The sequence below is a fragment of the Hyla sarda genome (genome assembly GCF_029499605.1).
Source record: "Hyla sarda isolate aHylSar1 chromosome 1 unlocalized genomic scaffold, aHylSar1.hap1 SUPER_1_unloc_6, whole genome shotgun sequence".
In the NCBI taxonomy this organism is placed as follows: Eukaryota; Metazoa; Chordata; class Amphibia; order Anura; family Hylidae; genus Hyla; species Hyla sarda.
Window position 1 is genome coordinate 315,656 of NW_026607592.1, and position 13,295 is coordinate 328,950.

General features: G+C 43.0%; 1 protein-coding gene and 1 pseudogene across 1 annotated transcript in view; one reads left to right on the forward strand and one right to left on the reverse strand.

The window, feature by feature from the left end:
* Positions 1–13,295, reverse strand: part of LOC130298229 (zinc finger protein 850-like) — a 185,923-nt pseudogene that overhangs the window by 84,278 nt on the left and 88,350 nt on the right.
* LOC130298244 (zinc finger protein 585A-like) overlaps positions 1–13,295 on the forward strand; it is a 74,003-nt gene that overhangs the window by 4,868 nt on the left and 55,840 nt on the right. The window contains exon 4 of the mRNA XM_056551169.1: positions 948–1,938. Coding sequence (XP_056407144.1) covers positions 948–1,938 — 991 coding nt within the window. The remainder of the gene's footprint in view (positions 1–947; positions 1,939–13,295) is intronic.

Below are 13,295 nucleotides of genomic sequence, written 5' to 3' on the forward strand. Positions count from 1 at the left end.
GCTGGACACTTTACGGTAAAAATGACGTTTTCTTTATTCTGTTGGTCAATGATTAAAATTCTCCCCATGATTACATATTTTTATTTTATTGTCCTGCTTTTTAAAAAATCACAAACCTTTTTTTTTATTTTTTACAAAATCAGTCTCCCTACTTGGACCACCTATAACTTTTTCATTTTTCCGTATACCGGGCGGTATGAGGGCTCATTTTTTGCATCATGACCTGTATTTTTTTTTTATTTCACTTTTGTGTATTTGTGACTTTTTAGTCGCTTTTTTATAAAAAAAAATTAATTTTGAATGTGATGTGACCAAAAAGCAGCAATTTTTTTGTACTTTTTTACGTTTACGCTGTTCACCGCACGGGATCATTAACATTATTTGATCGGATATTTATTCAGGCAGCAACACCAAATATGTTTATATTATCATTTTTTGATGCTTTTTTGAGTAAAATAGGGGAAAATAGTGATTAAAATTTTTATTAGGGTGGGTTTTTCAATTTTTTTAACTTTTATTTTTAACTCCTTATGTCCCCATAGGTGACTATCTATTGCAATCATTAGATTACCAATGCTGTTCAGTGCTATACATAGGCATAGCACTGATCAGTATCATCAGCGATCTTCTGCTCTGGTCTGCTGGAAGGCAGATCAGTGCAGAAGACCCCGGGAGAGCGGTGGGGGCAGGTGAGGGCACCTCTGTGCCACCTACAATCAGATCAGCGATTACAAGCGCCGCACTGCCACAGGTGCCGTGATCTGTATTGATCTACGGGATCTAAGGGGTTAATGGTGGACATCAGCGATATCGCTGATGTCCGCCATTACTGGTGGTTCCCTTGTTGAAAAGGTTCCATGATGTCACATGCTGCACTTACAATGTTGTACTAAAAAGACTATAAATATGGGCGCAATTATTAATATAATCTGTGTTATTCTCTGCAGATTCTTGTAGCAGGAGATCAGAGGAGAATCTTATATCTTCAGATTATAAAGCAGATGATGATATCACACAAGATACATATGAAGAACATTCCATTATCCCAGATACACCCTCAGCCCTTCACAGCCAAGATCTGTCATCTCATCCTTATATACAGGTCCTGTCTTCTCAGTCATCACAGGATATTCAGAAAAATAAGAGTCACAGAAGGAATGATGGACACCAACAAGCTCATACAGGAAAGAAAACATATTCATGTTCAGAATGTGGGAAATGTTTTACTTCTAAATCAGATCTTGTTGTACATCAGAGAACTCACACAGGAGAGAAGCCCTTTTCATGTTCACAATGTGGAAAATGTTTCACTCAGAAATCGCATCTTGTTGGACATCAGAGAACTCACACAGGAGAGAAGCCATTTTCATGTTCAGAATGTGGAAAATATTTTACTTCTAAAACGTGGCTTGTTCAGCATCAGAGAACTCACTCAGGGGAAAAACTGTTTTCATGTTCAGAATGTGGGAAATGTTTTACTTCTAAATCACGGCTTGTTGAACATCACAGAACTCACACAGGTGAGAAGCCATTTCCATGTTCAGAATGTGGGAAATGTTTTACTAAGAAATCAAATCTTGTTGAACATCAAACAGCTCACACAGGAGGGAAGCCATTTTCATGTTCAGAATGTGTAAAATGTTTTACTTCTAAATCACGGCTTGTTAGACATATGAGAATTCACACAGGGGAGAACCCATTTTCATGTTCAGAATGTGGGAAATGTTTTACTTCTAAATCAAATATTATTGAACATCAGAGAACTCACACAGGGGAGAAGCCATTTTCATGTTTAGAATGTGGAAAATGTTTTACTAAGAAATCAAATCTTGTTGAACATCAAATAACTCACACAGGTGAGAAGCCATTTCCATGTTCAGAATGTGGGAAATGTTTTACTCGGAAAGCACATCTTGTTGTACACCTACAGAAATGTCTGTTATACAAAATGCAAACAGAATCCAAATAACACATCTGTATATACGTCACCTGGTACTAGAATATTATACATTAAACCTTGTTACAAATGTTTAATACTGTAATTTCTATTCCAGCGATATTATTCACCTTTTTTTTTCTCCTCACAATTTCAAAAGCCTTTTGTGCTGCTTTGAAAATATGTGAACATAAATTTTTGTGCCACTTTTGTTTTTCTTTGTGGCAAAAAAATTTTTTCTTGTTGCAGCCATATTGGATTTTTTTTTGCGCCAAAATTGGCAATTTTGGAACCAAAATTGCTGATTTTTGCACCAAATTTTATATCCCAGAAAATTCTGTCAGAAACATCTCACAAGAGAACAATAAGGTCCGGCACTAGAGTGGTTGCAGGTAAAGACTGTTTGTTGTTTTATTGAAGATATCGCAGTCTAGACTTCCAGCTTTGTACTGCGATATCTTCAATAAAGCAACAAACAGTCTTTACCTGCAATCACTCTAGTGCCGGACCTTATTGTTCTGTTCGTACAAGCACTTAGCCGGAGGTGGTACCGGTCGGCCCGGGGCACAGGTGGGGAGGTGAGAGCGCTATCGGTGAGCGGCTCACAGTTCAGCTTTTGATATATATATGGTTTTTTTTTTATTACATTTTTCAATAATAATTATTTCTTTTTTTTAATAATTACCTAAATAACACCTTTTCCCAAAAAACTAAGAAAAAAAAACAATAAACCTACAACCAATTCTGTGATATCAAAAAGCTGGAGTGAAATTTTGGATGTAAACTGGACTCTCACCCCAAATATCATGTAAAGCAGACAATATACAGGGACACGCCCACTTTTACAAAACTGACGTGAACAGTGTAAGCCGCAGCACAAAGCACTTTGAAAATGTGGTCGATACTTTTCATGGCAAAATTTTGGCAGAAATTGTTTTTTTTTGCGTAAAATTCTTTGAGAATCTCCCCCAGAGTTCCTTATCGATCTCATGCCTCTGCTTGCGGTACTAGGAGACCATGCGGACTGCATTGCCATCCCCATAGACAGCAATGCATTTCTGATAAGATCTTTCGGCAGATCCCCTTACTCTGTGCCGTCCTAGTGACGCCCGCGGAGATTCTGCAGTGTGAACCCGGCCGTACAGAAGTGAGTTATCTTCTATGTCTGCACCACACGATCACATGGGGGAATAATGATGTGTATGGAAAATGTTCTGATTCTAGAACTTTCATCACTTTCATGCTGCCTGAAACAGGAAGGGGGGGGGGGGTCCTCACAGTTACTCCGCCCCCACCAGCCATGATTGACAGATCGCTCTTTATTCACATATGTTACATATTATGTAATGGGATATTTCTCAATACATGTTCTCATTATCAAGGTTACAGGTTATCACTGAGATACAATGTACAGTGCTGGATGTATATATATAGAATCTAATGACATAGTACAATACTATTTCAGTACAGTGGGAGGATATACCATATATACACATGAAGTATCCAATAAGAAAACACCCACCACCTAATGTATACCATGCCGGCCCACAAGGGAGGAGGATTGGACTCGTAATGAACCAGATATATATATATTAGGATAAACCCCCCTCATGGGGCAGCACTCAGTGGTTTGCACTGTTACCTTGCAGCACAGAAGACAACATCTGCAAAGAGTTTGTATGCTCTTCCATGTTTGTGTGGGTTTCCTCCGGTTTCCTCCCACACTTCAATAACATGTGACCCCAATGGGGACAGGGAGCAATATGAGTGTACAGCGCTGCGGAATCTGTGTGCACTATATAAACCCCCCCCATTTATAATAGACACCCCCCATTTATAATAGACACACTGGCCATTTATAATAAACACACCCTCATTTTTAAATAAGACCCCTTGAATTATAATAGACACACCCTCAATTATAATAGACACACCCACATTTATAATAGACACACCCTCATTTATAAAGGAGACACCTTGAATTATAATAGACACACCCTCAATCATAGACACACCCACATTTATAATAGACACACCCTCATTTATAAAGGAGACACCTTGAATTATAATAGACACACCCTCAATTATAATAGACGCACCCTAAATTATAATAGACACACCCTCAATCATAGGCACACCCACATTTATAATAGACACACCCTCATTTATAAAGGAGACACCTTGAATTATAATAGACACACCCTCAATTATAATAGACGCACCCTAAATTATAATAGACACACCCTCAATCATAGGCACACCCACATTTATAATAGACACCCTCATTTATAAAGGAGACACCTTGAATTATAATAGACACACCCTCAATTATAATAGACGCACCTTCATTTATAAAGGAGACAACCTAAATTATAATAGACACACCCTCCATTATAATAGACACACACTCAATTATAATAGACCCCCCCAATTATAATAGACACACCCTCCATTATAATAGACACACCCATGACTATTACTATAAACTCACACGAGTTCATTATAGAGGAGGGACACGGACGGACAGGAAGGAGAAGAATGGAGGCTGTGAGAAGCTGAGACAGAGGCGGCCATCTTGGAAGGATGAAATCCACCATTTTGGATGAGGTAACCGGCCCTTTGGGAAGAAAGTCCAAGAGGGTGAGATGAGACTAAAGACATTGAAGCCCATATGACTCTTCCTATATGAATAACCTATACTAAGGACGGCCATTATATGGAGATTTATTGTTTATGTAGTGTCGGCCATGTTGTCAGGAAGATTATAATAAAGAGCTCGGAAATCCTCCATGGTGACACCTGAGGACACTTACCTATATGAGGTTTATAACAGGGTATAGTAAGGAATCTATTAACTCCTTCAGGACACTGGCCATAAATGAAGCTGAGCACGCTTCATACCTGGTGGGTCCCGGTTGTTATCAGCAGCCAGGACCCACAACTAATGACGGACATCACTGATTGGTCACATTTCTGACACTAACCTTTTAGATCCTGCAATCATCACGACAAAATTGCAGGGTCCCGATCAGCTGAGAGGACAGGCGGAGGGTCCCTACCGTCTTCCAGCTCATCCGATCAGCGCTCCCTTACAGTAGACAGCCTCAGCAGCCTGTAGTAATAGAGCGCCGATAACACTGTTCTATATGATGGCATTGATCAGTGTCTGCAATCTAGGGATTGACCGATTATCAGTTTTTCCCGATATTATCGGCCGATATTCACGATTTTGGACGTTATCGGTATCGGCAATTACCTTGCCGATAATGCACTGCCCCCTGCACCACGCCGCACCCCCCACCACCGCCCCGGCCAGAGACCGCCGCCGCCCCATTGCCTCCCCCATCCCCGGTTACCTGTTCGCGGAGTCCGCGCTACTTCTGGCTCCTGCGGCATCCTGTGTTACGCTGCGCAATGACGAGTGACGTCCTCAACGCAACGTCACAGTCAGTGCGCACAGTGACAGCTCAGGAGGACGCTGCCGGAGCCAGAAGTAGCGTGGACCCCGGTAATTATAAAATCGGGAATGGGGGAGGCAATGGGGCAGCGGCGGCGGTCTCTGGCCGGGGTAGTGCGGTGGGGGGTGCGGTGGTGGTGGGGCGGTGATAGGACTCAGAAGGACCCCAGGACAGGTAGGGGGAGAGAAGCGGTAGACAGCGGCGGTCTCTAGCACCGCAAAAGCCGCTGCAGTTCATTGATTTAAAGCGCCCGCTTTAAATCAATGATCTGCAGTGGTGTTGCCGGGGTGGGGGGGAGATAAATAACTGATAACTTATACCGATATTCCGGTATAAATTATCGGCTATCGGCCCTAACCTCCACAGATTATCGGTATCGGCCCTAAAAAATCGATATCGGTTGATCCTTACTGTAATCTAAGGTTCACATGCAATAGTTTCCTAAAGGGACTAAACAATCTGAAAAATATACTAAAAAAAAGTGTTAATAAATGTGAATAAGCCCCTCCCCTAGTAAAGTTTGAACCACTTTTCCCATTTTTCAATAAAATAATGTAAACAAAAATAAATAAATATTTTCGGTTGCTTCATATACCAGGAAAAAATTTATAAAAAATGATCTAAATTGTCATCGAAACAAAATGATATAAATAGAAACTACAGATTATGGCACAAAAAAATGACCCTTATATAGTCCTGTATACTGGAATATAAAAGAGTTATAGGGGTCATAAGAGGACAACTTTAACTCTTTAAGGATTCAGGGTTTTTCCATTTTTGCACTTTCATTTTTTCCTCCTCACCTTCTAAAAATCAGAACGCTTTTAGTTTTCCACCTACAGACCCATATGAGGCTTGTTTTATACGCCAACAATTTTACTTTGTAATAACAGCAATTATTTCACCACCACATCTATATCGAAACCAAAAATAAACGTAAACGTACATCACAGTGCGCTACGTACCAGGATACCATGACATTTTCCCCTGTGGATATGGTATTTGGTAAGACATTTCTGGAGTTTGTTCACTTGCCCTCGCTGTCCTCCGATCACCGAGATGCTTTTAATGGGGACTTCACTGAAGACAAAGTTCGGCGGAACATTAAAGGTCTCCATAATGCGAAAGGGCCGGGCCCTGATGGTTTCTCCGGTGAATTTTATAAGGTCTTGATTCATGAAGTGATGCCCCCATTAACATCTTACTTTAACCATCTCCTGCATTCTGGCTCTTGGCCTTTGCACTCAAACACAGCCGTCATTAAGTTCCTTCTAAAGCCCGGCAAGGATCACCTCCTGCCCCAATCCTACCATCCCATATCCCTTATTAACCAAGACCTTAAGCCAGTGTCTAAAATACTTGCTGATCGCTTAAGTGTGTTTCTGCTCTCGTTGATAGGTCCTTCCCAAGTGGGCTTTCGGTCATCAGTGACTAATATCTGCAAATTGTTAACTGTCCTGGATAGGATGCAGCACCGTCCTGAGCCTGGGGAATAACCACTGTAACTGGCACTTGACGCCGAAAAGGCATACGATAATGTCAGGTGGGACTGGCTTGGGATGGTGTTGGACAAGGTAGGCATTACTGGTCATTTCCATACATTTTTAGGGGGTCTCTATGCTTCCCCCCAGGCACAATTTCACACAGGCATATTGTCTCCCTCCTTTCCTCTTTTTAAAGGGATGTGACAGGGATGTCCCCTGTCCCCTCTCTTATTCAATCTGGAACCTTTAGCCCGTCACCTGGAGGACTCTGATATGTATCAGGGCATTGCAATCCAGCGCAAAACAGTCAAATTAACTCTTTTCGTGGATGATGTTTTGATCTTCCAAGCCAATCTGAGTGCCCATTACACCCCCCTGATGTCCACTTTAGCTCATTTTGGTACCTTCTCTGGGTATAAAATCAATCAACTAAAAAGTGAACTACTCCCGCGGGGACCCTCTTGGTCTTCCTCTTACTGGAATACCCTGGGAATACCCGGGGATCTTGTCAAGCCCCATATCACTTACTTAGGTATAAAAATTGGTAGAGACCCCTCTTCCCTCTACACCTTGAATTATCCCCCTTTGTTCGAGCAGATCCAGGATGAGCTTCGTCGCTGGCATCAATTACCAATCTCCTTCCAAGGCAAATGTCATTTGAAAACGATCAGCTTTCCTCAACTCTTATACCAGTTACAAACCCTGCCTGTTTTATTGAAACATAAGGCTGTGACTACTCTAAACTCAGCCTTCACACACTTTATATGGGCGGGTAAGCGCCCGCGAATTGCCTTACAAAAACTGATGCTTAGCAGGGCTGATGGCGGTGTGGGTTTTCTCAACCTCCGTGGCTATAACCTCTCATGCCTCTCTAGACATGTCATGGACTGGGTCCATGAGTCTAGCTTTCATTCCAACAATTTTTTGGAGGAAGAGCTCACTTCTCCTTAGAATTTGGTTTCCTGCCTCCATACCCGCATCCCATGCCTTCCCACCCATATAATGCGTTCATTAGTAATTAGGGACACTATCTTAACGTGGAAAGCTGTTCATAGGGCCTATGGTCTACCTTTTCTGCTATCTGGGCGTCTTAATCTCTGGGGTCATCTAGAATTTCTCCAGGGCAGAGAGAACAGTTTGTTTGAGGTAGGAAGGGGATAAAAGTGGCAAGACAGTTGATGGATGCCGAGGAAAGACTGTGGCTCCGCCCGCAGGAAATTACTAACTTCTCTCTGCCGCCTTCTCATTTTCTCCAAGTGTCCCAACTTCTCTGTTTTTGCACATCCCGGCTCAGGAACTGTCCTCTGAATTGTCTTCCTCCTCTTTTGAAGACAAGGTAGGTCCACAAACTAGGAAGGCGTCTATTTCGGGTTTGTATAGATACTTTAATGACCGTCTTTTAAAGGTTTCCAAACATACACTTTTTGCTAAATAGGAGTCAATTCTTCAGGATCCTGACGTACGCGAGCGGATAATGTCATCAATGAGCGCTGGCGCAAAACATTTTTTAAGCTTATGCACTTTGGCTACTTGGGCTTTAATATCCCGGCTACCTCTGCATTCCCAGACAGACATACTGCCTGTCCGAAATGCAATACTCCCGACACAGAGTTTTATCATGGCATTTGGTCCTGTTCCAAGTCGCAGAGCTTTTGGGGGGACGTTGTAGACTATATCACTAGGTATTGGACCGTTCGGGTTCCATTGACTCCTCAGGCACTTCTGTTCCAGTCTGTTGATCTTTCTGTTGCAGAGGTGGGTCTACGATTTATTCCAAAATTCCTCCACGTTATTCTCCTGGTGGCCGCGCGCATAATTATGTGTGACTGGATAAAGACTCCCATGCCGGTCATAGCCCATGTGGTAGAAATTAAGACTTTCTTTTAGGTGGACAGACTGGACACAGAAAGACACAGAGAACACAATGCGAGGAAATTCTTTGCAAAGTGGTGTACTTTCCTGTCCGCTCACTATACCACAACCCAATTGATGCCATAGTGTTACCTCTCCGTCACACTGAATGGTACTCCCTGGCGTCCCTTACTAATACCCTTGGTCCTCTTCGTCTTTCAGCTGGTCTGGAGTGAGCTTCCTGGGGTTTCACATGTGTCTGCAGGTCTTCTATCTTTTCCTTTTCTTTGTCTTTCGTGGCCCCCTCCCCTCTTCCCCCTTTTCGTGTGTTGTATTGTTATATTTTGTTCTGCTTGTCTGTTTGTTTGTGTGTCAGCTAATTGGTCTTGTGTTGTCGGTGCACATGGGTGGTTGTATGCTCTGTCCTATTTATGCCGGTATTTGATGCTAGTGGAGAGGTTGATATCAAAGTAATTTATGACCTTGCTATTATGACCTGTTTATTGTGTTTTACAGCATCTTATGTTCAGAAGAGACGATCTTCAAGGGAGACGCGCGGATCCTGTCTGATGCCTTGAATTAAAGTCTCTATAATCATAATGAGAAGGGGGCGGGGACAACACTGACGCGTTACATTCCCTATATACAACGTCAGGGACAATATTACATTTATTATAAGTCCAGTGTGCGGAGATGAATATAAGAATAATAAATCATATAAGAAAGAAAACTTTTCTTAACAATTGGTAACAAGTTTGGAGATGCAGTATATGATATATGTATAAATGTCAGATATCCTATGTACATGGTTAATATATAGATGTGTTATCTGCATCATTTATTGCTCTGAATTGGCTTCTCTCCTGTGTGAATTCTTAGATGTCTAACAAGACTTGATTTATCAGTAAAACATTTCCCACATTCTGAACATGAAAATGGCTTCACGCCTGTGTGAGTTCTTTGATGTTTAACAACATCTGATTGCTGAGCAAAACATTTCCCACACTCTGCACATGAAAATGGCTTTTCCCCTGTGTGAGTTCTTTGATGTTTAACAAGATTTGATTGCTGAGTAAAACATTTCCCACACTCTGCACATGAAAATGGCTTTTCCCCTGTGTGAGTTCTTTCATGTTTAACAAGAGCTGATTGCTGAGTAAAACATTTCCCACATTCTGCACATGAAAATGGCTTCTCCCCTGTATGAGTTCTTCCATGTGTAACAAGATGTGATTGCTGAGTAAAACATTTTCTACATTCTGAGCATGAAAATGGCTTCTCCCCTGTGTGTATTCTCTGATGTTTAACAAGATTTGATTTAGATGTAACACATTTCCCACATTCTGAGCATGAATATGGTTTCTTTCCTGTATGAGCTCGTTGATGTCCAACACCCCTTCTGTGACTTTTATTTTGCTGAACATCCTGTGATGACTGAGAAGACAGGACCTGTATATAAGGATGAGATGACAGATCTTGGCTGTGAAGGGCTGAGGGTGTATCTGGGATAATGGAATGTTCTTCATATGTATCTTGTGTGATATCATCATCTGCTTTATAATCTGAAGATATAAGATTCTCCTCTGATCTCCTGCTACAAGAATCTGCAGAGAATAACACAACCCAGGAAATGTAAGCTTTTGTGTTTTCTTTTTTCCTCCTCTCCTCATAGCCATAACTATTTAAATTTTTCCATCTACATTGCATTTGAGAGCTTGTTTTTTGTGGGACTGATCTTACAGTAAATTCGATTCGTCACAAACTTCTCGGCTCGGCAGTTGATGACTTTTCCTGCATAAATTAGTTCAGCTTTCAGGTGCTCCGATGGGCTGGAAAAGGTGGATACATTCCTAGGAAAGAGTCGCCTAGGACTGTATCCACCTTTTCCAGCCCACCAGAGTACCTGAAAGCTGAACTCATTTGTGCAGGATAAGTCATCAACTGCCGAGCCGAGAAGTTTGTGACGAATCGAATTTACTGTAAGTTCTCTCATCTCTACTTATATCAACAAGCATTAAAATATAAGTCAGGTACATACAATCACAGCGATATCTAATTTGTATAGTTTTGTTATGCTTTACTACACAAAAAACAATTCAAATAAAAATAGCTTTACATTTTTACAACAAAAATGTTAAAAGATTATTGAAGGGGTTCATTTACATTTTTAAAAACATATTTTACACTTTTTGGTCCCTCTATTAGGACTTGTATGAGCAGTCATTGGATTGCTCATACAGATCAGTACAGTATTTACTGCATTGATCCATTAGAGCCGACCATAGACCGGCTGTATCAATAGCAGAGTCCCGGCAGTGACAGAGTCCTAGCAAGGGCCTCAGGCTGCCATGACGATGGATGCGCCCCCAATGTTCGCTTCGTGAGGAGCCAATCCTTACCACTGCACCCCAATGATTCTCACTAAGGCTGTATAAATGCTGATGTCAGCTTTGACTTTAGCATCTAAGTGGTTAATATCCAGAGCCATAGATTGCTCAGTGTCAACTATTAGCAGCGGCCCATAGCTGAAGAATGCGGCCAAGATCCACCAGGTATAGAGGGGGCCCGAGTCCCGGACCCTCCCCATACACCCTTAATGGCCCCATGAGGTAAATAAACATAATGGGTCACTGAAGGGTTAAACTTTTCATATATTCATAGTTATATCTTGTCCAGAATATTACACAATGGAACAATCTCCTCATCCTACCTTGTGTTCAGTCTCAAACCCAATGATCACTGTGTAGAGGTCAGAACACGGGGCCACCAGAATTTTCACAACAGGGCCCATAATAACTGATTTCTCCTGAGGTGTCCGGCTGCTTTGGGATCATGGTGCACACAGAACAGAGGTAGCCTGAGTATTTTAGGCATAAAACACCTATCACTAGGCTTCTCGGGAGGAGCAGAGCTTAGAGCGGTGAGAATGGGGCCCCCAACAGGCAGGTGACAGTACTACATATAGTGGCTATAATACGGTCAGCAGGTATGACTGGTATGAGACAGGGCATCACCTTTAGGTTATGTTCACACCGCAGAATGTCTGCACGGAATTCAGCAGGAATATTCCACACAGATTTTAGTATATGTGCTGTCGAGGCGACTTCTATAAGATTCTGCTGCACTGTGCACACGACGGAAAGTCCAGATAGACTTGTCTATTCTTCCTGCAGATTCCGATAGGAAATGTATAACAGTCTATGAGACGCAGCATTTCTGAGCCGTCCTATCGGCCATCGGATCATTTAAATCTGCGGAATGTCGCCGGTGTTTTCTGGGTGTTCATTCCGCACATTTTCAGCCATTTGAACCCGGCCTTAGTGTTCTTAGTGCCAAGAAGAAAGGAGACACATAATAAAATGGGGAGAAGAAGAAGAGAGCCCACCTAGCCTGTCCTAGAGATAAACATTTGGCCGCAGGGAGGTAAATGAAGTGTTTGTGATCCATAAGAATTAGAATAGGTCCGGTAGTACCCACAGACAAGTGCGGCCACTCCTTGAGGGACAAATGATGGCCACTGAGGAAAGTTTCCTGGTAATAAAGCTATAAGGATAAAATGGTCTCTCTGGGGTAGGAAGGTGAGACACCTATTCTGTCTCAGACGCATCGTATGAACGGGAAAGCTGGGTTGTGGTGACCCAGGATGGGAGCTGTGGTGACGGCAGCTTTCAGGGTGGAAAACGTTTGTGACCTTCGTGGAATTCACATTTCTCCAGTTTGTAATACAGAACAATCTCTCACAACGTAGCAATGCAGCTAAAGATTACAGCGCCGGAACTCTGCATATACTACACGGGTGTGAGTAAGTGACCCCTCTTTGTAAAGCTGTTTACCCCACTATAACCCCGTATATTGGCTTTAGTGTGGAGAACAAGGGGTCAGATTCTCTATAAGTTACTTTGGATAAGACTGTAATGTGATTGAGGCCCCTGCGATTGATACAGGGCCTCAACTCACCAATCCCAGGGGCCTCAACTCACCAATCCCAGGGGCCTCAACTCACCAATCCCAGGGGCCTCAACTAACCAATCCCAGGGGCCTCAACTCACCAATCCCAGGGGCCTCAACTCACCAATCCCAGGGGCCCCAACTCACCAATCCCAGGGGCCTCAACTCACCAATCCCAGGGGCCTCAACTCACCAATCCCAGGGGCCTCAACTCACCAATCCCAGGGGCCCCAACTCACCAATCCCAGGGGCCCCAACTCCCCAATCCCAGGGGCCTCAACTCCCCAATCCCAGGGGCCTCAACTCCCCAATCCCAGGGGCCTCAACTCCCCAATCCCAGGGGCCTCAACTCACCAATCCCAGGGGCCTCAACTCACCAATCCCAGGTGCCTCAACTCACCAATCCCAGGGGCCTCAACTCACCAATCCCAGGGGCCTCAACTCACCAATCCCAGGGGCCTCAACTCACCAATCCCAGGGGCCTCAACTCACCAATCCCAGGGGCCTCAACTCACCAATCCCAGGGGCCTCAACTCACCAATCCCAGGGGCCTCAACTCACCAATCCCAGGGGCCTCAACTAGATTTATTTATGAACCCCTGGGACAGTCCATCTGTA